This window comes from Salvia miltiorrhiza, chromosome 2 (genome assembly GCF_028751815.1).
Source record: "Salvia miltiorrhiza cultivar Shanhuang (shh) chromosome 2, IMPLAD_Smil_shh, whole genome shotgun sequence".
Classification (NCBI taxonomy): domain Eukaryota; kingdom Viridiplantae; phylum Streptophyta; class Magnoliopsida; order Lamiales; family Lamiaceae; genus Salvia; species Salvia miltiorrhiza.
Window position 1 is genome coordinate 68311537 of NC_080388.1, and position 24342 is coordinate 68335878.

At 34.7% G+C, this 24342-nt stretch overlaps 2 protein-coding genes across 2 annotated transcripts in view; one reads left to right on the forward strand and one right to left on the reverse strand.

Moving 5' to 3' along the window:
- The window catches only part of LOC131008566 (uncharacterized), a 590934-nt gene that overhangs the window by 139670 nt on the left and 426922 nt on the right, over positions 1-24342 (forward strand). The window lies entirely within an intron of this gene.
- LOC131008585 (cytochrome P450 714C2-like) lies at positions 1317-16782 on the reverse strand. The gene is made up of 5 exons (XM_057935516.1): positions 16227-16782; positions 13127-13353; positions 2588-2835; positions 2147-2501; positions 1317-2072 (listed from the first exon to the last, which is right to left on the reverse strand). Exons 1-5 carry the CDS (start codon positions 16510-16512, stop codon positions 1620-1622), a joined length of 1569 nt encoding a protein of 522 aa, XP_057791499.1. The 5' UTR covers positions 16513-16782; the 3' UTR covers positions 1317-1619.

Sequence of the window (24342 nt, forward strand, 5' to 3'; positions counted from 1 at the left end):
GGAGTGAGAATCGGAATAGTGTATGATTAGATTTGGAAGGTCAACAATTTATGGGCAAAATACCCTTCCGCCACATAAACGTATGCATATTTTAAGTTACTTAATGAACTGTGCAATCTACCCAAAAATAAATATCAGTTGTTGATTAAGATATGATCTACGATCATAATTAAGTCTTATTTTAGAGACTAGGGCCAGTTCATTGAATAGCGCTACCATATATATATTCTTTGGGAATTAAAGTTATTTCAAATTAATTTTGTACATTTAAAATTTAGTAAGAACTAGTGTTATAGGAGTATTTGAGATTTTTATGTATAATTGTATATTTCTCTTACATGATCTTATAATATGGCCTATAAGTATTTTAATTAATAGTATATATTTCAAAATTTGAATGTATTTAAGGTCAATTGCCAATGCATGCATGAACTTTTTCTCTGTTTGCAATTTTAATACGATTGACAATAATACCATCATCTTTCAATTCATATGTACAAGGGCATGTGATTCCCATTCCTATGTGAGAAATGAGGATCTTGCTGTGTACGATAAGTATTAATTGAAGTATTTACTTCGATTTTTTCACTCGCATTGCACACTTCACATACACAATAATTTTATTTTAAATTTTTAATCATTTTCGACTGGGCTAATTTTCATATATATAACCTCAATAAAATACATTGGATATATATAACACCAGTGCAACCCCTTAATAATTTCGCCCTTAATTGTTCACTTCTGATCAAATTAAGCCATTTTCTTGGCACGTTTTGATAATATTGCCCATTAATTAGAATATTGGAACTTGGTATATAATTTTTTTTTGATGAGGAAAAAACTTATATAACGCAAGAGAACTTACGGCACCAGTGGTGCCTACAAAGTAACAGCAAGAAAGAACCAAAAACAGCAGAAAGTTGTACAACTCCAGAGAATCAAACAACTCCAAACCATGAACTTGGAGAAGCACAAAGCAAGGGATTAGGAAATGATCTGAACTCCCAAGGACCACGATCTGAAATCGGTAGTAGAGCACGTAATTTAGAATGCATCTTTCCATCCCCAAACGCTCGCAAAATTCTCAGCCTCGGTCGGACAGATTGATCGCTGCACACCACTGCCTAAAAACCATTGCCGAAGAAATGGAGGTAAAAGCCATCCTCCAGCTCCACAATCTAGACTTAATTTCCGCTACCACCTTGTCTTTGCTCCATAAATCTTGATTGAACTTGCATCCGTTTCATTGTTTCCACAATCTTGATTGAACTTGGTATATAATGAATGACATACAATGAAGATACTATATCAGATTTTTCTTGATGAAGTATTAAGTTTATTTCATTAGAAAAAAACAAACTTAATTAAAATCCCGATAGACCACAGGTTGAACCCCTAAGATTGGACCTCATTAAAACCTTCTATGACAAAAATTTAACCGGCTAAACACCATATAAGATAAAAGAAAACTCGTCTAGAATCCTATCTAGACCATTAATCTAATACGATAAAACATAAAGACATATCTTGATTAACAACCTCTCTAAGATACTGATCTCGTACAACTCTTGTCACTCGTGAGTATGCATTCATCGAGATGATTATCATGAAATGCACTAATGAAGCACATCGGCTTGAGGGATGTTGAACCTTTGAATGACGAGATCGACCCCATTCCCGGGCTTGAGATGTAGATTGATAGTGGGATCATGAACATAGTTGGGAGAGAGAGAGAAAGAGAAGTTGGACAATATGTGAGCAAAGAGTAGCTTGAGTTCAACCATGGCTAGGTTTTGGCCTAAGCAAACTCTGGAGCCGAAACCGAAGGGCGTGAACAGATGTGGGAGTTTGCACGCGCCACTTGTGCCATTGGCGAATCTCTCCGGTTTAAACTCGTAAGAATCTGGGCCCCAAATATCTGGATCTGTGTGTAAAGCTGTTGTCATCACCCATATAATTACACCTTTTGGAATACGAATGTTGCCGAATTCGAGGTCGTTTATTGAGTATCTCGACGCTATATGGGCTGAAGTATAGAGCCTCAAAGATTCATAGATCACCATCGTCAGCTGTTAAAACCATAAGCAGCATAAGCATAAGGTCTCATGCCTTTCAATTTTAATATTTTACGTAATGAATCTACCTGTTTCATGTGTCTGATAGATTCGAATTCCGGAACTCGTCCTTTGCAAACTTGAATGACCTCTTGTCGTGCACGATCTTGCCATTCTTGATTGGAAGCTAAGAGCATTAGAATCCAAGAAGCTGCAATCGAGACCGGCTCATATCCGGCTAATAAAATGCTTTTGCAATTATCGATGATAAAATCCTCTATCTCATGTGGGCTGAGATCGCCGCTTTGAGCACCTTGAAGAATAAATTTCAGCATATTTTCCTCTTCGTCTGCTTCCTCTTTTTCCTTTACTAATTTGGAGATCAATTCTTTCGCTTCTCTCCGCAGCTCCCACTCTCTCCTATTCTGCTTCGTCGGGACATGTCTACATCATCATAATTAATCAACTTAATTTGGAAATTGAAAATTTGAATGAAATTTAATACAAATAAAAGGAGTACTGGTGATCACCTCATGCCAGGAATTCCTATAAGGAAACCTTTGGTAGCTGTGACCTGTACAAGAGCTTGAAGCTTTTGAAAGAGCAGTTCCCCTTGTGCATAGTTGCTTCCAAAACAAACTCTTGAAATGGCGTCGCCCGCGAATTTTATTAGGAAATTATCAACTTTCATATCTGCTTTCCCGCCTTCACCATCAATCACACTTTTCCATGAATCTATCAACATTAATGCTGATTTTTGAATCGAATTTCTCATTCTCTACAATCAACATTCAATACCAACATCAAATTTGATATATGTGCATTCCGTATCTCATAATTAATCTATACAGATTAGTAGCCAAGTTTTAGTGTCTAGCTAGCTATATAATTATCGTCTTTTAGTTTCTTCATATTAATTGTTATTAATTTATTGTATTTTAGTTCAATTTTGTGTTGTAAATTAGGGTTTTGCTTATATTCAAATCAAGTGAATTACTCCCTCCACTGATACTAATGACATACTTTTTTTGGGTATGAAACTTAAGGAGGAAGTGTTCAGCATGTAAAGTAAATGAGGACTACTTAAGAAAATGTGTAAAGTAAATTGAGCACGAGAATTAAGGAGGATTAGAAATCCTAATTATTTCTTTCTTCAGAGTTCAAAGGAGGATTAGAAATCCTAATTATTTCTTTCTTCAGAGTTCAAACTATGCTTATCAATAATCTTCACCAACCCAACTTTTCAATAAAAGAATCATTACAACCTATAATTCAATTCAATTTTATAACTTTTTTACTTTATCAATAATGCACACCAACCAAAAAAAAATATTCTTTTATTATTTTTATTGTATTTTTTAATAATAAAATGCCAAATGGCATAATCCCATTTGACAAATGAGGTTATTGAATAAGTCGGTCAGTGGCATTTTCCAACAATCGGTTATGATTTTTAAAGTAGTTTATCTTTTTCTTTTTTTTTAATCAAACCATTTGTCTTATTCTATGTCTAGACGTCAGGTCACCAATAAACCTAATCTTAGACTATGTTATTATCATTTATCAATTAGATAAAAGTGCGTCATTATCCATGAAAACGAGGGAAATATCTTACCTACACTTTGGGCAATACACTTCTACGTTGGGATCATGACAAGTGGAAGGTTTTAATTGGTTAAATTTGCTAAGTCCCAAACAATATTTTGTTGACCCCTTAAAAATGTTTTATTGCATAAAAACCCCACATACTTTGCACAAAAATCAGAATAACTCCAAAAATTTCATGCATCCCGCGCTTCGCCAAAAATGGTATCAGAGCGGGTTTTAATTGAGGAATTATATTATATTTATTTTATTTTATGATTTTACCTTTGGGATTAACCTATATGGGAGGAGACTCCATAAAAGTATATGGATCCGGACGATTGTCCGAGATGTCTTGTTTACAGGATTTCTCTTCAATCCATGAGGAGAGAAAACGAACGCCTACTAGGCGCCTTACGAGTGTATTGTCGAGCCTTAGCGGTTCACATTAACGAAGACGAGGAAACCGTTCGTGAGTTAATCACGTACATCCAGGGCTACCTTGATGCCCTATTGGAAAATACCGAGGCCATATCGGCAAACCGACGAGCGAGAGATAACCTCCATCAACAATATCATACTTGATGGAACCAAAAGACAAGGCGGGAGTAGCTTTTCCAAGCTACCACAAGATCGAGCCAAGCTCTTCCGACAACGTCAACTTGCGGGAGATTCAAAAGACGGTGGAGTATTATGGCGTCAAGCTGTACGATCTACCGATGGAGCTAAGCAGAATATCACTCAAACAAGAGGAAATATTAACCCTCTTGCGTGATATCCAGAAAAGAATGGAGGAGATCGAAAGGCAAAAACCATGTTCCGGAAAAATTCGGAATCAATGGTCCAAAGACCCGACGACTACATCTCTATTCGATGCAACACCCAAAGAGTTGCAGCCGGAGGACATAATCCGAATTATGAAAGGCAAATATCATGGATAGCCTTGACAGAATCGGATTAGAAGATCTACAAGAGTTAGCAGAATCTTTTGCTAACCTCAATATGGTTGATCTGAAGATGAACCAAGGAGATGAGGTTCCTAAAACCGAGCCTCAAGATGGAGAACCGTCGACAAAGGGATCGGCTCAAGATTATACGAGTCAGTTCCAACGAACCAGACGACGGAGGCCTCAGATACGGGATACTCCTGTAGGAAAGGTCACACTAGAACCAATCCATCCATACGGATTGATTCTCAACCTTGACGAAGCCAGTTTCAAAGAATGGGAGGGTCTCATCGACGATTGGGCTTCATCATTAAAGGTCGTGATTGCCACAATTGATTACGACAAGAAAGAATTTGCCAGAGTCTTCGAAGCTAGCTTAGCAGGCATGGCAAAACAATACTGGGAAAAACTTGAAGTTATTACCAGAGAGAAGTTATTTAGTAATGAATCCTTAAATGACGTCATGAAGGAAATTACTAAGCAGGTTAAAATCCATTTCTTGGGAATGGGTTTTTTCGAAGGATCCGCAGAGGAGAAGCGCAAGAAATATCAACAGGCACTTTACAATCTAAGATTAATGGTGCTGGAGCCAAAAGCTCTCGATGAATTTCTGCGTCTGTATACCCTATATATCCATATGGGGGAGGTGGAAGATCAGAAGGCCATGGACCTCTTCTTTCCAAAGTTTCCAAGTCCATGGAGGGAAATGCTCATCAATGAGTATGTTTCACCAGGAGGATATCCACTTGACAGTGCTTCAAGGAGGATGTCTTATGTTCACAAGAAGCTGTCCGAATGGTGCCAGAAGGCGGCGGACCAGAGGAATCTCAAGAGATTGAGGAGACTCAATAAGAAATCTCCATTGATGTGCGACAACATCGATCTTCCAACAGAGATTGGTGCTGAATTGCTGTATCAAAAGAGGAGCCAAAAGAAACATAGGTATCAACCCTATGAAAGGAAGTCTAGAAGGAGTTCTTGGAAGCCAAGAACTATGTGGACCAAACAGAAGGCGCGCTCCTACAAATCAGGCCAACGGAGCGGACCATCCAGAAATCGATTCTCAAATCAAAAGAGAATCCCGGCGAGGAAAACTTTCAGGCGCACTCAGGCCAAAGCAAATGAAAGTTTCAAGGATTGCAACTGCTGGTTGTGCGGTGCAAAGGGGCATATTTCAACCAATTGCCCAGACAACGAGAAAAGGAAGATAAGAAGATTCGAATCCACACCGGATATCGAAGACGCTATCTACCACCAGGAATTGATACCCGTGTATCAGTTCGAAGATATATCCTCTGATGAGAGTATATATGAGCAAGAAGAGGTCTTTAGTTCTGAGGATTCGGAGATGACCGATGAATCAACCGGAGACGAGTCAGACTAAAGAGGAGCAAGAGGTTCACCACATCCAGAAGGAGGATCAGAATGGATTCACTAGCCATTTTTTGATTCCACAGGAAGAAGTGGTGAAAAAGCTCGTGAAGAGACTCAACAGGGAAACTGGAGAGGTACAGACGTACCAAGGGTTTTCCAATGGGAGATTGAATCGAGTTTTAAATAGCTTGATTCCAGCCAAGAGGAAGCATCATGTCTATTTTGGTGTCACAAACCAAGAAATGGCGCTTCCAATTGAGATTACAAGTAATCAGGTGGAGATCCAGTTGGTTCCTGCCGAAGATATTAGGCAGGATCTTAAGAAAATGAAACCAGAAGTCGCAAGCACGATGAAATGGATTCATATTGGAGCAATTCAGTTGGTAATCAAATCATCCCTCTCCCCAGGGACAGACCAACCGATTGATGTCGCACTTTGCGACAAAAGAATCAGAGATGCTAGAGCTTCAGTTCTTGGAGCATTTTCGGGCAATCTCTATGCCAAGAGGATTATAACCGAATTCTACCCACAGATCGCTTATAATCTACAAGACTCATCCTTCAGCCGAGCCCTGACCCTCTATCAGGACTACAAAATGAAGGAGCTTATGACGGGAGGGAATAGGCCATACTCACTGACTTATCAAGTCTCGTATGCCTTATCAAATTCCCATCATACGGAATTATTTCTGGGAAAGGAATTTATTGAAATTCCAGAAATATTCAAGGAGGTAGCCAAGGCAGTCAAACCAAACCGAGTGGAGATTCCTCAGATCGGAGAAATCGACATTGACATTGGAGACAAGCAGGTGCTCAACCATACCCAGAGTCTCAGACTTGGAGCACCAAGGCTATCATTCCAAGGAAATAGGCTAACTTCAGGGCCTATAACAAGAAGTTTCTCTCAATCATATGAGAGAAGGGCGATCCAGGAAACACCAGTTCCGGACATTAGGGTTAAGCTCAAATGTCCCGAAGGATGGAGACAGGTTTCCACAAGAATTAATACAACAGACCAGGAAAACCAGTTTCCTTGCAGTTCGTTGTATTATCTGGTGAATCCAGGAGACAACCGATATATCGGAACTCTGGAGGTTGGAGGTTTTGAAATCCAGACTGAAGGCCAAGCCGGACAGGAAGCAGATGTCCTGATCTTAGGACGGAATTTCCTTGACAAATATAAACCATGGTCATGGAAATCAGGAGGAATGGAGATCACCATTGGACGCCAAAGAGTGATGATCCAATGACCAGCCCATTCTCGATATACATCTCTGTAGGGATGTTATACGAGAAATACAAAGCAGAATATTTTGTTGCTTATGTGGATTCAGGAGCAGGAATCTGTACAGCAAAACGAGGAGTCTTTCCAGTAGAAGTTGAAGAAGATCTACCTCGAATTGCAGGAAGGGATTTCTCCAAAAAGATTTTGCTTCTATCAAAGGGAGTAAAACAAACGGAAATATTGATCGGCGGAGCAGGACAGACACCTTGGTACAAGGTCAAAACTCCACCAATTTATTTCCATGATACCGGAGCAGATATATTATTCGGAAATAATTTTCTGCAAAGCTTCAAGAGGTACATACAAGACAATGAAGCCAGGAGGCTAGTGTTCACAACCAATTGTGACCACAAAATCATTGTGCAAAGGCTCAATGGAGCTTTTCATCGCTCAATGCCAATCAAATTCCGCAGCAAGCGTGGTGATGATGGCAGACTCCGGAGACCCCAAATGAAGGATCAAAGGAGATTCGGAGAAGTTTTGCTCAAATGCAGAACTGAGGGATTCCCAAATCTCTCTGAGGAAGAAACTCAAATCCTCAAAGTATCCCTGATATCACACAAAGATATCAAGGAAGAAGAACAGGTGTCCATTGCTGAAGTCAAAAGGAGGATTCAGAGGTGTTACCATGAGAATCCTTTGGCATGGTGGGACAAGAATCAGCTCAGAGCAACCTTGAAAGTTAAAACTGGAAAGGAGCATGAGTTCGTAAGGTACAGACCTATCCTGATGAACCCTCAAGATCAACAGGATATGATGAGCATAATCAAGGAACACCTTGATTTGAAATTAATCGAAGAAGGAAGATCACCCTACAGCAGTCCTGGATTTCTGGTGAGAAATCATGGGGAGATCAAGCGAGGAAAGCCAAGATTGGTCATTAATTATAAAGGGATTAATGACATTCTTGAGTTCGACGGATATTTCATCCCGAGTAGAGAACACCTTATCAACTGCATCAGAAGTGCAAGGGTTTTCTCAAAGTTCGATTGCAAATCAGGTTTCTACCAGATTCGCATGGAGGAAGGGAGTAAGAAGTTCACAGCCTTCTCAACTCCACAAGGACATTATGTCTGGAATGTCATGCCAATGGGGTTAGCCAACGCGCCTCAGATATTCCAAAGGAAGATGGATAATCTCTTCAAAGATTATTCTTCGTTTATGTTTGTTTATATTGATGACATTCTTATTGCATCAAAAAACATCCATGAACATGTCAGGCATCTGGAGATCTTTGCAGATGTTTGTCAAAAAGAAGGACTAGTGCTGTCTGAAAAGAAGGCAGTCATAGCCACCCAGAAGATGGAGTTTCTGGGGATCGAGATCGATGAATCTGGAATCATTCTACAAGATCATATTGTGGAGAAGGTCCAGAATTTTCCGGAGGATCTCAAGGAGAAGAAGCAGCTCCAAAGTTTTCTCGGAGTTGTCAATTTTGCAGGGATGTTTATCAAAAACCTTGCAGAACATAGAAAGGTTTTCAGTCCACTACTGAAGAAAGATGTTCCATTCATATGGAAGGAGGAACATCGAGAGGGTATGAAGAAATTGAAAGAGATTTGCAAAAATCTCCCGAAACTTTCAATACCACAAGACGAGGATGACTTGGTCCTCTACACCGATGCGAGTGATTCATGGTGGGCAGCAGTGCTCACAAAGATCACCCCTTATGGAGAAGAACCTTGCAGATACTGTAGCGGTCTTTTCTCCAACGACGAGGCTGTGCGATGGCACATAAACGAGAAAGAGTTTTTTGCAGTCAGGAAGGCGTTCAAAAAATGGCCGCTATTCTTACTTGCTAAAAAATTTGTTTTGAAAGTAGATAACACTAACGTTAAAGCTTTCTTAACTAAAAAGATTGAATCTAAACCTGAAAAGGCTAGATTAATTAGATGGCAAGCAGAATGCCAATATTATGATTATGATATTGTCGTCTTGAAATCTGATCAGAATGTTCTTGCAGATTTCCTTACAAGGGATGGAGCTCCCTGAAGTGGAGGCCATCGAGGCAATACAGGGGCAGCTCTTTGAAAGTCTAGAGCTGCTACAACAAGAGTGGCACAAGTGTGTGCTGCATACCAAACAAGCAGGAAAGATACAAGCGGCTGACGAAGCCAAAGTATCTAGCCAAATCGATGTCTGTTTCATGAAGATGTTCAATCTTCAGGAAGCAACCAACAAGCCGCTCTTGCGCGCTGTCCGTGAAAATCGGGCTAAAGCAATGCTTTCCGTACAGGGCGGATTACCTGTAGCAGGGGATTCAAGTACCCCTAGCACAAGTCCTGAGACGACGGTTTCACAGCCAGACTCTCGAGGAAAAGATGTTGTTAAGGGGTCACACCCTGAATCAACATGTCAACCCTCCACCTCTGGGGTAAAAGAGGGAGAGATCAATCTTAGGCCCATGACAGGCCAAGTTAAGGTTGATACTGACTTTATTGAAATTTCTCCTTCTTGGCAGATGTACCAGGACAGGTGGGAGAAACTTCTCACAAGGAAGGGTATTAATCCGGGAAATTGCCGAGTTGATGTTGCCGGAAAATATCCAAGGGTTTGGACGACTCCAGGAGCCAATCCAAACGATGTCAAGGAATGGTATGAGTTTGGGGCTTTGGCCTCAGTTTATACCACCGCCCCAGCCTTCACCGAAATCAAGGGTCTACCAAAATGGATCCAGAAAACGGTGTTCGACACATGGGAAAACAACGAGTCCCTCAAAAGGGGAGATGTTCTGGAATTGTATTGTTTTAGTGCAGCACCAGAGCCAGTCGGAAAAGGAATCTGTGAAGCTTTCCACTTTATTAAGCTTCGGAGACCTGATACGGGAGCCCTTAACAGGATCAAAGTTCCCGAATTCCAGGCCGCAATCGTCTCAACATTCACGAAGGATCAAATCTCCACTAGACGAGCATGGGGTCTATGGGTCTGTCTCACAGAGATGGACAAAATGAAGTCCAGATTCAAGTTCTATCAAAGCTCGGATCTGGGAACGTTCCTAGTTAATACAATGACAGGAACAACAACTCCTTTTGCCGAAGAATCCTTCGAGAAGAAACGGCAAATGATTTGGAAGAACAGGATTGCGGGGAGCCAAGAGACTCGTCGCAAGTTTTGCAATATGGCTCATCTGGGCCATTGGATCGAGAAAATCTGCGATCAATGCTCATCGCAGAAGGAGCCAGAATTCGGCAAGGGATTCTTTCCAAAGCCGGATAAAAGGAGGTTCCGGTCTGATGAACATGATAAGCATCAGACTCCAAAGGGAATGACACCTCGGGCACCAAAAAAGTAAGGTGGCCGACAAAACTTAGTGAATCATGTGATTCACAGCAGGGATCGCACCCACAAAAGAAACGGCAAAAGTGGGTGGAAGAACAGGAAGACCACTCACCAAAAGCTCCAGGACAAAAGTGAGTGGAAGGAAAAGCAGCCGGCCCCTACCAGCATTATCACAAGACGATAAAGCGAGGGTCCAGCACCATGTGATGCCACCAACAAGTGTCGGCAATAATGGCCAACAAAAGAAGGTGGATGTCACATTCAAAGCAGCTGGCCACGAAGATGGAATCCGAGGCCAACAACCAGGCAATTATAGAGGGAAGCAAACCTCTATATAAACCCAAGTGCTGGAGAGAAGAAATCATCAAAAATTTTCCACACTTCTCACACAACACACTCTCTCTTCAGAAACTATCTTTGTATTTTAAATTTTGTTTTCAAAGTTTTTTAGTTTAAGTTTTAGTTTCTTTTATGTATACAAGTATTAGCTACCAATGAGTAGCTAAACAAGTTAGTCTCCTCCCTTAGGGAGATTATTATGAAATAAAATAAATATTTTATAATTCCTCTTTTAACGCTTTTAATTTTGCCCAATTTCCGGTTTAGTAAAATTTATCTTTCATTTTTCAAAAAAGTATTCGACGTTGGCACTTAGTGAAGGAGGAAGGTTGCAACCATCTCTTGCGAGTGCGTGGTTGGACGAAGCCTGGAGGGCGGACGGTCCGTAAAACGCAACGAGAACTGACTCCTGAAGAAGACCAGTCAACGAAGGTATAATTTTGATCTATGTCTAGATTTATTTGAAGTTGTACGGAAGCATGTTGGGCCATATTTTGTTTAATTGCATGATTTAAGGTTTATTCTGTCTATACTAAAACTGTGATGGGGTATTTGTTATTTTGAAAAAAATATAAGGGGTTGATTTGTTATTAATGAAAAAAGGGAATTAGAAGAATGCCATGTGTCACAATCCTAGCGACAATGGGCATTGCCCAAGGTGTAGGTAATACCCTTCCGAAAACGAGGGACTATTAATCTTTTAGCATTATTTATCATTTTTTAAGCTTCAATTGATTGTTAGAGTTGATTATTATAGATAGGGTATATATTATTCGAATCTTGTAACATTTATAACATGGTGATATCTAGGGGAGGGCTAAAATAAAAATACTTTTTAATTAAAATATAAAATATAAATAATTTTCAGCCCTTAGATCATCAAGATCTACGATTGATTCGTAACCCTATTGGATGAATTCGTGGTCCTGAATTCAAATCCCAAAAATAGTAAAAATTTATTTTTCACAATTCGTAATCTTGTTGCCTGTTGGATAAATTCATACGTGTTTTACATAAAATTCGTACATTGAAAAACGTTTTTATTTATATATATATATATATATATATATATATATATATATATAGGGAGAGGTTCAGGAAAGAACCATAAATAAAAAAAGAACGGAGAACCATTTTCAGTCATTCGATCATCAAGATCTACGGTGGATGCATCATCTTGTTGGATGAATGCAGATCCTGAGTTCGAATCCTGAAGGGAGCAATTTTTTTTATTTTTTTGAGTGCATTAATTTTAACAGCGAATGCATTAATTTTTACAGTGAATGCATTAGATTTGATGGTTCTTTCGTTCTCACAAATAATGTAGTTCTCTCTAGAACCACACCCTATATATATATATATATATATATATATATATATGGTTAAAGGGTATATATAATTTTTTATTTAAGCTTCGAATATAACATATTTATGGTTATATGTTATATATCATGTTCTATTGTTATTGCCGTGTGAAAGTCAAACGGTCCCGACATATAACCAAGCTTGATTTAGAATATTTCTATTAGAATACATTTTGTTTAAAATAATAATAAATAAAGAAAATATCTAGAAATAATTAAAGTAGAATGAAGATATGAGATATTTCTAGACTATAAAATTAAAGAAAATACATAGAAAATCCTTGAAGCAAGTTCACGTGCATGTAAGTTTGTGAAAGAGAAAATATGGAGAGGGAACTAGAAAAGGTTAATTGCTAGCCACTCATTTTTCTTGTAGTAGTTGTAAAAATTGGAGAAAATTGAAGAAAATTGCAATCTCTCTCTCTCTCTCACACACACACACACAAGTATACATATACAAATCATAATGTAAAATATTATACTTCCTTCCTCCACTATTTGATTAAATACACCTATCATACTCTCCTCTATATTTTCAACATCTACCATCCGATCTCGTCCTTTCTTTATTTTGAATTGTGTGCACTTTAGTTTAATTTTACAATTATTAATTAAAATTGCTTATGTCCAATATTAAGATTATTTTCTATAGCATATAATTTTCATTTTCGGTTAAGCTTCAACTTTTAGTATATTAAATATAAACAAGGGTTGAGTCATGAGTGTATGGAATAAGCATTATTAAAATAACAAAATAAGAAGGAGATTAAAACGTTGGAACAAAGGAGAGTCGGAAGGCATAGAATTCTCAAGTAAAAGAGGAGGATATGGGGTGCATCAATTAAATACAAATCACAATTAATTAAGGATTAGTGAAGGCCAAGAATAATTAATGACCTGGATTTTGTTCATGTTCAATCCAGGAGCGATGATCTTCCTTTCATAAGCCCATAACTTTCCATTTGAAGCGGAGACGCCGTTGCCGAGCAATGACTCAAAATCTTTTGATAGATATAAAGGTCTTCCCAAATCCAGCGATTTGGAAGCACTTAACTCTCTTATTACATCATAATCATTCACCACTAATACCGGTTTCGTACCCAGTGAAAACGTATACATATCACCTGCACCTCAATCACAACAACATCATCATCATCATCATATATATATACGTCTATCTACAATAAATCAATATATAGTGATAAATTTACATAATATGTATATACATAATTAGGCTAAATTTGTCAATTTATAATCTAATATAAAATTCGATAATTGATGTAATTAGAATTTTACATAATTAACCTTAGCACTAATTAAGGAAAAAATATGTTCAAATTTAATTTTGAAATTTGATTTTATAACATTCTCCTAATAATAGAAGATTCTTCTCTTTTTTATATAATTAACTTTACGTAATTTTTTTGCAATTTTTGATGGAACACTTAACAAATCTAAATATTTTATTATTTAAAGCTTAACAAACAAATTAATCAATACAAACAAGAAACGTTCAAATAGGCTCAGCAAGTGACACGGGGCCACCTCAAGGCCATCTAAAATCATGAACTTTTTATTTATTACTATTATTTTAGCAATGTTATTTTTATTAGATATGCAAAATAAGTACATAAAGTAGGAGGATTTTTTGTTTAAAAATTCCGCATAAAATATATACGTATTTCAGAATTTTTTTTATATTACTCTTTATATGTAATAAATTTATATTTCAAATATAATTTTTTAAAAATTCACATATACTTCAATTTTAATTTTTTAAAATAAATATGATAATTGACGTAAATTACTCAATAAAGAACTTGAATATGAAAACACATAAGCTTTCAATTTTGTATAAATTATAATGATAACTATAGTTATTAAATAATTTAAATATTTCATATACAATATTAAGATAAATACAATAAAAAAATAATTAACAGCAAAAAAAATGTAATATTTAGGTATTATATTTATATGTTCAATATTTACGTGACTTTAAATCTCTTAGCTTTTACGAAAAATATGTATGCATATAACATATTTGAGTTATGATTCTTTTCCCGAGTGTCATTTTTAATTTTTCTCCTATTTGACAAAAACCTTTGTTTTTTTTTTCCATAAATAATAAAAGAAACACATCATTCATTTTGATGGGGATGGCTAAAAAAGCTCATATTAAAATATGTACTCTTTAAAAAAAATAAACTAATCGTACATAAAATTATTTTTTCTAAGATTAGCTCATTATTTAACTATGTCTTCGTATTAGTGAAGTTTGAATTGGTCAGTAGAAAAATAAATCATATTATTACAATTTTAACAAATACTAATAAAAAAAGTGTTAGATACCGAAAAATGAACTCCCAACAAAATTAGACATATCATTTTACCTAAATTTATCCTCAAATATACTTATTTAATTATATATACTACATCCGTCCATAAAAAATATTCATTTTTGCTATTTTGGGATGTCCACAAAAATGAGTCTATTTCTATTTTTGGAAACTATCTATCACATGGTGGGCCCTATTCTCCACTCACAATATCATTATAAACACTACTCATATTTAAATGGGTCTATTTCTCCACTCACAATACAATAATCATTTTTATTAAAACTCGTGTCGTCCACCTTTAGGACTATTTTTGGTGAACGAATGGAGTATAATTTTAAAATTTCCCTAAAAAATATAATTTCAAATTTATAAAATTTAATTGAATATAAATTTGAATATGTGAATGCATATTTATCATTATATGTGAAATATATAAATTATTTATGAATGACAATTAATACAAATTTTACTGTTAAATATTTTATTTTAAAACTAAATATTTATATATAAAATGAACCAATATAAAACACAAAACTTATGTTGGGTCCCGGAGGGTTAACTGAACAGGTGTATGTGGGGATACACATGTAGGCTATTTTCATGGAAAATAAACAAACCAAACTTCAGTTGAAAGATGGTTGTAGACTGATACTGAAATATATATTATATCAATTTCAATTTTTTTTTTTTTTGATTTCATTGATATCTTATAATCTTCTATATCGTAGTATACTTTTAAGAAATAATCGAATAATGTTTATTTGGAAAATTATATAGAAATAAGAAAAAAACTATATATATCAAAAGAATTGTAGGAGACTTAAAAATATCGATGTTAAAAAAAAGGGAAACTAAGAAAATGAGAAAATGGTGGGGGTATCAAAAAATTTGGTCAAAGCAATAACATTTAAAATAGAAAAGAAAATTAAAAACATAAATTTAAAATAATCTCAAACTTTACACAATATCTTGGGTACACCCGGGTATACCGTATAGTCGGGTTGACCCGTAACCAGAATAGTGTTATTTATATGGTTTGGGTTAGGATATGGGTTCAAATCAGAGTACGAGTCAAAGTGCAACTCAGTTGTACGGTACACTCCGGTGTACCCAAGATCACCTCTAAACTTTAATCGATCATATTTTTCATATTTTAAACTAGTTTTTTTTACAAATTATACATCAATAGTTTTTTTATCACAATCTTTAATATAATGCATATTACAAATTTTATTTAAATTAAATAACCCAATTTCTGGAAATAAAGAGCAAAAATAAGAGAAAAGAAAGAAATAGCCGGAAAAATGAAATTAAAAGAAAACTTTTTCTTTGGCATGGGCAAGGCAACAAATTATGGTTGGTTTCGTTCTAGAACTTGGAGTGACTGTTCAAGCATTTTTTTAATAAGACTGTTGAATTAAAATTGATTGCATATCTGTAAAAGATTATAGTGATTTTTAAGGATGCAAATCCATGATTTATTTCCTAATTCAATAGTGTATAGAAGGCAAAAATCAAAAAACTTGTCACATTTAATAAAATAACCGATAATATATGAAAGGGGCAAATCAGGCATGATCGTAAATATTTAATAATAGAATTAATTTTTGAGGGTATTATGTATGTACATATTATGTAAGAAAATTAAAGCCGACCGTATTGTCGCCTCCATTTATGGAAAACAGCGTGCAACTCATTTTCAAAGTTGTGAGGATCCGCCGCCGCCGCCGCCGTCTTGCGGGTTGGCGTCTGCTTCCTCATCTCCATGACATTTCCCAGTAAGAAATTAGCTGGCGGTGGCCCTCCGATGCCTTGCTGTTTGAGCAGCCGCCGCAGCCGTCGCGGCGTCGCCACCACCGCGATATACGCCTTCACAAATAGACCCAGGATCACTGCTACGCCAAAAGACGCGATGATTTGGACCAAAATGTGGCTCTCCATATTGACACCAAAGATTATATCTGTCTGCTGTGATTGTTGTTCACAACTTTAGCTTCTATATATAGCCGTTGATCTGAGCATGCTGTACGTAATTACCATTATTAAATTAATTATTGATATAGACACAAGTAGAAGTACTAGTCATGTATGCTAGCTCGATGCTTCACGTAATAGTCATTGGATACCATTTTTTTTTTATTGTTTTTTCGGAGATAAAAAGTGTGAATTATTGATACGGAACAAGTAGTGAGTAATTTGATGGGGCCGTTTTAATTTGTTGGATGGCCCGTGGACGGTCAAGATGGGCTGAGCAATATTTTGCAGGCCGACGCGGGCTACTACTTTTTTCATCAACTCTAGATTAGACTCGTTTTATCATCTTCATATATTTTTCTTCCGAGTTACTCCAGAATGCTAATTTTATTTCTTTTGTTGTGTTTTTGTAAAGTATTTTTTATAAACTTGGGCATTACTTCAAATATGTCTATAATTAGATAGACTTACAAATTTATCTTTGAGGTTCACAAATGATAATACTAGCAAATTTCTTTCTTTTCTTTTTTTTTATCTAGAAGCTGTTAAGGTATATTGTTGATTATGTAGGTAAAGTTTTTATTTCACGGTACTTTTTGAGGTATGAGTGCCTTCACAAGTGTCACAAGATATGATGACTGGTATATATAGCGCAGTTTTCTTTTAAAAAAAGATCTTGTACAAGAAGAGATATATTTGTACAAGCAAAGAAGATTCACGAATTTATGTTGTTATCTTTGATGAAGATTGGGGTGAGATATGAAATACTATACATGATATGAAGATATCAGTACTGATCATCTACCCATCGTGGACAAGCATAACATATTTACATACCCATCGTGGACAAGCATAATGTATTTACACTGATATAACAATTTTAATTAGGAAAGAGAATTAACATATCTTATTCTAATTAAAATTATTTTATTCTAATTAAGATTGCCACATCAGTGATGGACACATTATATATGTTTGCCCACGGTGGATATGATCGTTTCTAATGAAGATATGCTCAAAAAGATAAGTCTATTTATGAAGAAAGTCCTTATTTGTGTCAAAGATATACTACTATTTATTTCAACAATGAAATTATCTTTCTTCAGCTGCAAGAGAAGATTTAGGGCTTGAAAACAATATAAAAATACTCACTTTCGTATTATGTGAGAGGTTCGTGCTAAAATGATCTCGCACAATACAATGTCGATAATTCTTTTGTTCCTGTTAGGGGACCTTCCGTACGTGCTACCAGTGGTATTCTTTCTTGTACTTGTATTAGCAATATAGTGTTATGAGGTAAACATTATTGAACTTTTATTGTAAAAGAGTTGTATGGTTGGGTGATGCCAGTACTCACATCCAAGTAATGTATGGTGCATGCATTGCTAGTATTTCATCGTATGTTGAGGTTTGAGAAATGATTAGGTGTAATATGAGAGAGTTTTATTGTGTAAGTTCTTTTTATAATTTATTTCTACATGGTGAAGTGTTTTCCCTAGACGACCCTCCCATATATATAGGTGGTTCATCAAATCAGTTTAGCAAGTCCATGGACTCATGGTTCAGTCCCGCCTGCGTGCAGGTAGTTTTCTCATTCTTGTGTGAGTAGTGGTCCCGCTTGCATGCGAGTAGTTTTTCCACCTTTATGTGGTGTAAAGGTCTCGCAATTGCTTATTTATTTATATATTAGATATCTCTTTAATTCTCAAAAAAATTAGTTAGATCAAATTTTTGCCATTATTAGCATTCACAAATACTCCATGCGTCCCAATTAATTTGATCAATATTTTTTTTTTTCGAATTGTCCCAATTAATTTGGTTATTTTTTTTATATGATAAATATTTTTTTCTTTATTTATTTTTTCACTTATCACACTTAATACGATAAACACTATCTTATTAAAACCTGTATGGCAAAAAGAAATGATCAAAATAGGTTGAATGGAGGGAGTAGTAGTTGAAGTTTCCTTATTCAGGAAAAACTAGCCGAAAAGAAGACCAATGCATAAGTTGTTTTGTTGGTACGAGATCCCTAGCCGCCCCAAAACTTATGAACAAAAGAGTAGTCATCAATAATAATTCACCTCAATAGTTCTCGATCTCCCAAAAAAAGTTAGCTAGTATTGATGGTCAAAAGAGATGTTCTAGCCCCATTTTGGTGTCCAAAAAAAAAAGAATCGAAGACTTCTCTTCTACCTGTCAATGCCATCGCCCCCACGTAGGAATAAATGGCAAAAGATAAGTATTATCTGAAGATATTATTCAATGAGAAAGATATTAATTTCATTTTTGTATATTATGAGTGATCGGATCAGCGAAGATCATGATTGGGAATTATTGGATTGCCTTTCTTTGAGAAGAGGCCAAATACAGTCAACTTAAATTCGGATCTTATTCAAAATCTTAGTGAAACAATATTTTTCCCCTATATAAAAGAATTTTTTATGAGAGATTGACACGAATTTTAATTATTATTTTTTTGATAAATTACATAAATAAATAGAGAAATTTTAAGATTTTTGACATTAATTTCCTACCGCTAGATCAACACACGCACATAAGAAAAATATTATTGAGAGTGGTGAAAAAGTTGTTGCGTGTATTGAGAGTGATAAAAATGTATTGTAATTATAGTTCAAATTTAAATAGGTAGGAATTTTTTTTGTGGACATCTCTCAAAAAAAAAAAATAGGAATTTCTTTCATGGACGGAATGAGTATTTCTTATCGTTGTAGTTCGGATAGGATCATCTGTTTCACAGTATATTATTATTAATTTTATTATTTTATAATTATTTATTATAAAATTTAAAAATATTCTTATGTAATGAATTCCAAGATAAATATTATCACTGTTACAAAAATTATACTATAATTTAACTTTTAGATTAATCCTAATAATCAATTATTAATTAAAATATAAAAATTAAATGTTGAAAATATATTTATAAATTCTAATAATTAGACGAGTGCACGAATTCTAGTTAATTATCTTTAAATTATACTATTAAATTAAAGAAAAATTATTAAAATTAAAAGTGGGACTATAGGAATACCAAAAGTAGGACAGAGGGCCTCATATGGTAGTAGCCACCACTTTTAATATATTTATAGCCTAAAAAATATTAATATTAATTTTTCAAAGAAAAAATTAATTGAAACTGCCGTTTTAGTAATATAAATGAAAGAATCCAATGTCCTAAATTACAACTGATCGAAGTATACTCAAAATAAAATATAATAAGAATATGAAAAATAATCTATATTTTGTAAACATGGCCTTTTTATATAAGTATATATATTTGAATATGGAATTTTAATTGATAAGTAATAAATTGTCAAAACAAAATATCATCCATGATGTAACAACGACTATAGTAGTAGCTACTACTATTCGGTTGAAAATTGAAGTGAATTAAATTGTTTTTATAAATCAAAATGAATCGAACATACCATTGATGATAAATTGAACTGAATTGTAGCTCATACTATTGCTCGTTTAATTAACGCGAGACTTCTTTGTTAACCCTTATATGTGAATTGTCTGAGCTATCAAGTTTTGTGATTGGTCTGCCTTCTTATGTGTATACTTGTTCTTTGGAGTAATAAAATTTGACCTTTTCCCTCTATAATAATAAAAATAAGAAAAAATCATCTAAGTGCACTTTTTTTTGAAGAAAAATCCAATATGCATTTCGCTTCCGAGTAATAAAATTGACCTTTTACCTTTAAAATATTAATAATAAAATAATCAATCGAAGTGCACTTTTTGTGAAGAAAAATCAAATATGCATGTCGCTTTTTAATTGGGCTTTTTATTTGTCTCGATTATACTTATTGAAAAATCGAATTTGATCGTGTTTGGAGTAATTTTTTTCACAATTTTGCTCGATTTGAATTTTCGATTACCTACCCTCATTCCTTCCATCACCTATATTTATTTAGTATGAAATTATATTACTAAAAAATTATAGTCCCGTCTCTTGATTTGTTAGTGATTTTTCATATTAATTTTTAAAATTAGTTATAATTTGTATCTACAACTTTCAGTATTTTTCAATAAATATTATCGACTAATTAATGTTTTCACATTAAAAATTCTTAACTTTAAGAAAGTTTAATTTATATTTCATTTTATAAAACTTGACGACAAAATAATGAATCACTTAATCGAATTATAAACAAATGAGTTTTTTTTCTAATCTAAGCATAAAAATAATGTAATTTTAATGTTTACATAGAAAAAAAATTAGAAAAATAAAATCTCTTTCTCTCCCAAATGGAGAACCTTCTTCACCAATCTACAACCCTCATTCTCTTAAATCTCTACCCCCATCTCCAGCAATATAATCTAGCGGCGAATAGTCGTCGCCGCCTTCTCCAACAGATGTCACATTCCTTTGATGGAGGCAATCTATATCTATATAATATATAAAAGAGGAGTTTTTTCCCTCCATGTTTTCCTTCTCTTTTTCTCTCTCTTCTTCCACCAAAATTTTTACTACTTTTTCTTTTTATTTTTTTATAATTTAATTATTTTTCTAAACATCATCAAATTTGATTCATGAAAAAAAATCAATATGTATCTTAAATTTAATATAGTATAAAAATTATCAAAAATGAATTTAAAATGAATAAGTTATGAAAAATTTAAAATATTTTATTTTCTATCTCCTCATTAAAAATTTACAACTTTTTATTTATGTTTATATGTGAAAAATATTTATTATGATTAATAATACTATATAATAATATGCATAATGCAAATTTTCATTATCGAATCATTTTTAAATTTATTTAATAACTATAATATCATTACACTTTGTATAAATTGAAAATTTATATTTTTAAATTCAGAATTTTATTGAGTAATTGATGTGAATTATTATAATTTATTTTAAAACATATTTTATATTTTTTATATTATTTTATTTATTTATTTAAATTTATCATTTAATTTCGATGTCTGTCGTGCATCGCACGAATGAGCATATACTAGTATTCGACAAATCAGTAGTAGCTAGCAAGTGATCTATGTTGGACTTGAAAATTTGTACTCTCTTCGTCCCGTAAAAACATGCATAATATGAGATGGCACGAGTTTTAAAAAATCCTGTAAAATATAATGTGGGTGGAGAAATGACCCCACATTTATTGTGATATTTAATGGGGGAATTATTATTATAAATGAGGTATGCATATTTTTATGGGACGAACGAAAAATGAAAATTATGCATGTTTTTATGGGACGGAGGGGTAAGATTTTTCATAATCCATAAATTGTGGCTCTACCAATGAGTTGTGAGACTCTTCACAACACCCATGGCCACATCGTAGTGCAATTAAAGCTTCATCAACAAACTTCAACTAAAATTCTGTATTTTGGTTGGTAGACTAGGGAGTCGTCGTTTACTTATTCTTTTGTGGTCAACTACACATAAATTTTTAAAGATCTGTGGACTAGCTCCAACATGATGATACCTTTGGCCTCAAATTTTTATTGGGTTAGCGAACAGATTTAATTTGATTTTTGTGGATTTACGAGTAGTTCTGATTTTTATTTGGTTGATTTGATTATGTAATTTGGTGATTATGAAGATCGATCTCTTGTTGCTTGACTTTTGTTTGTTGTTTGGTGAATTTTGATTTTGTTTTCTAGTTTGGTAATTTGGTTATGGGATCTCATTCATAAGATCCACACCTCCGATCTTGTTTTTTGGCTTGGTAATTTGGTTATGGGATGGAGGGAGTACATGATTAAGTACTTTTATCTTTATTATTAGAATATCTCCAATTTCACTATTTCAATTAAATATGAATCAAATAATAGCTCAAATCATAAAAATTATCAAAGATCTTGGAACATTCTAAAGTTTGAATTTATCTGAGTAAATAATGGATGAATTGCAAACAATGAATATCCCAACAATTTGAAGTCTTTAGATGGTTGGTTCCCTTGAGCAGAGAGTGAACTTAATTTTTGAACCATTTAGATGGTTCCTTATATAGATTAATAATATTAAATAAGTTTTAAACATCACGTCACAATGGACTCAAACCCAAGACTTTTGATCTCAAACATTTAACCACTTGCCGTTCGGCCAACATGCATAGGGATGAGCAAAAAATCCGAAATCGAATAACCGAACCGATTCAAACCGAAATTTTAAAATATGGTTCGGTTTTTTCGGGTTTTCAGTTCGGTTCGATTTTTTTTTCATAAAATTTTAGTTTTTCGGTTCGAAATTTTTAAAACCGAACAAAACCGAAAAATTGAATTATGTTTATAATATATATATATATATATACATATATAATATAATATTTTAATTATAATTTTATAATATCTAACTTCCACTATTTTTAAAATTTGTATAGTTTTTTTTTCGGTTTTGTTCGGTTTTTTTCGGATTAATTCGGTTTTTCGGTTCGGTTTGATTTTAATTATAAAAATTTCGGTTTATTCGGTTCGGTTCAATTTTTTTTCAAACCGAACAAAAATATGGTTTGATTTGGTTTTAGCAAATACCGAACCATATATGCACACCCCTAAACACGCAAACAATACTTTAGCAATTGGAGGATTATGTCCAACACACAAGAGCTTGTGGCAAGAAGGTTGTGCGTTTGGGATGGAGAGATTTAAGATATTTTCTTTCCCATTTAAACATTAAAACAACTTGAATTTGACGTGGATCAATTTTTATAAGATGGGAAATAAATAATTCTTTTTTCAAATTAAAGAGTTTTTAAAGTGAAAATTTAAGTTGTGAACATTTCCCAAAAAATGCTGAAAATTTAAGTTGTGAACATCAGTTACTATTATTTGCAGTCCTCTTTGCGTGGCCTTGTTTCACCGTGCAGATAAAGTGCTCGACGATTTGTGTAAGAGAAGCCCATCTTCTGTTGTCCAAGAAGGGATTTCTTTGGATGACATGAGCACCCCGCCTGCTACCATGGCTTCCGATTTTCCTTCGATCTCCAACAACTTTGTAAGGACTATGCCTGCTTCTTCCGGTAAGAACCAAACTCGGCCCTCGGACGTTCCCTCGAGTTCCACCCTCAAACCCGCTTCTGAGAACAGCAAGAGTCATTCCGAAGCTCTTGTCAACTCGACGCTGCATGGAATATCTAGCCCTAGCGATGAGGCGAAAAGGAACAAACTCTCTTTTGCGCGAACGGTCCAGCGATCAGTTCCTAAACCAGCAGATGTTTTCGCCCAGGACTTCAACGCTCTTCACCCGGTAAACATTGGCAACAAATCTATTCTTCGGATCCCAGAAGCCTTGTATCAAAGTAAACTCAAGGAGTTTGAGTTCGCTGTTCACGCCAGGCTTTTGCTGAATAAGGGAGACGCCCCCAGATTTGCTTCTGACATTAAACAAGAACTCATGGCTTTATGGAAAACCTCGGATGCGATCCGTGTGGTGCCACTAGGGAAAGGTTTCTTTTCGATAATTTTCGCGAACGAATATGAGCTTGCTACGGCAAAATCTAGGGCTACTTGGAAATTAAACAAAGGTATTATTCGAATAAGGGAATGGGTTCCGGATTTTGACCCATACAAAGAATCATCTGCTCTCTCCCAAGTCTGGCTGAGAATCTATTATCTTCCTCACGAATACTGGCATCCGGAAGTGATAATCGGCATCGCCAGATATGTCGGTCTTCCTATTAAACTTGATGGTTTTGCGTTTTCTGGGCAAGTGGGTCACTTTGCTCGTGTTCTTGTCGACATGGATGTCTCTAAGCCTATTCCCGAAACTCTCACGGTGGATAAGGGGACGCGCTCGTTCGA

Excerpts from the sequence above, each read along its gene's own strand:
- LOC131008585 (XM_057935516.1), bottom strand. The coding sequence starts at position 16,512 with ATGGAGAGCCACATTTTGGTCCAAATCATCGCGTCTTTTGGCGTAGCA. Across the intron at positions 13,354-16,226 it reads TAAATGGAGGCGACAATACG|GTGATATGTATACGTTTTCA; the intron begins GTCGGCTTTAAT and ends ATTGAGGTGCAG. Across the intron at positions 2,502-2,587 it reads ATAGGAATTCCTGGCATGAG|ACATGTCCCGACGAAGCAGA; the intron begins GTGATCACCAGT and ends ATGATGATGTAG.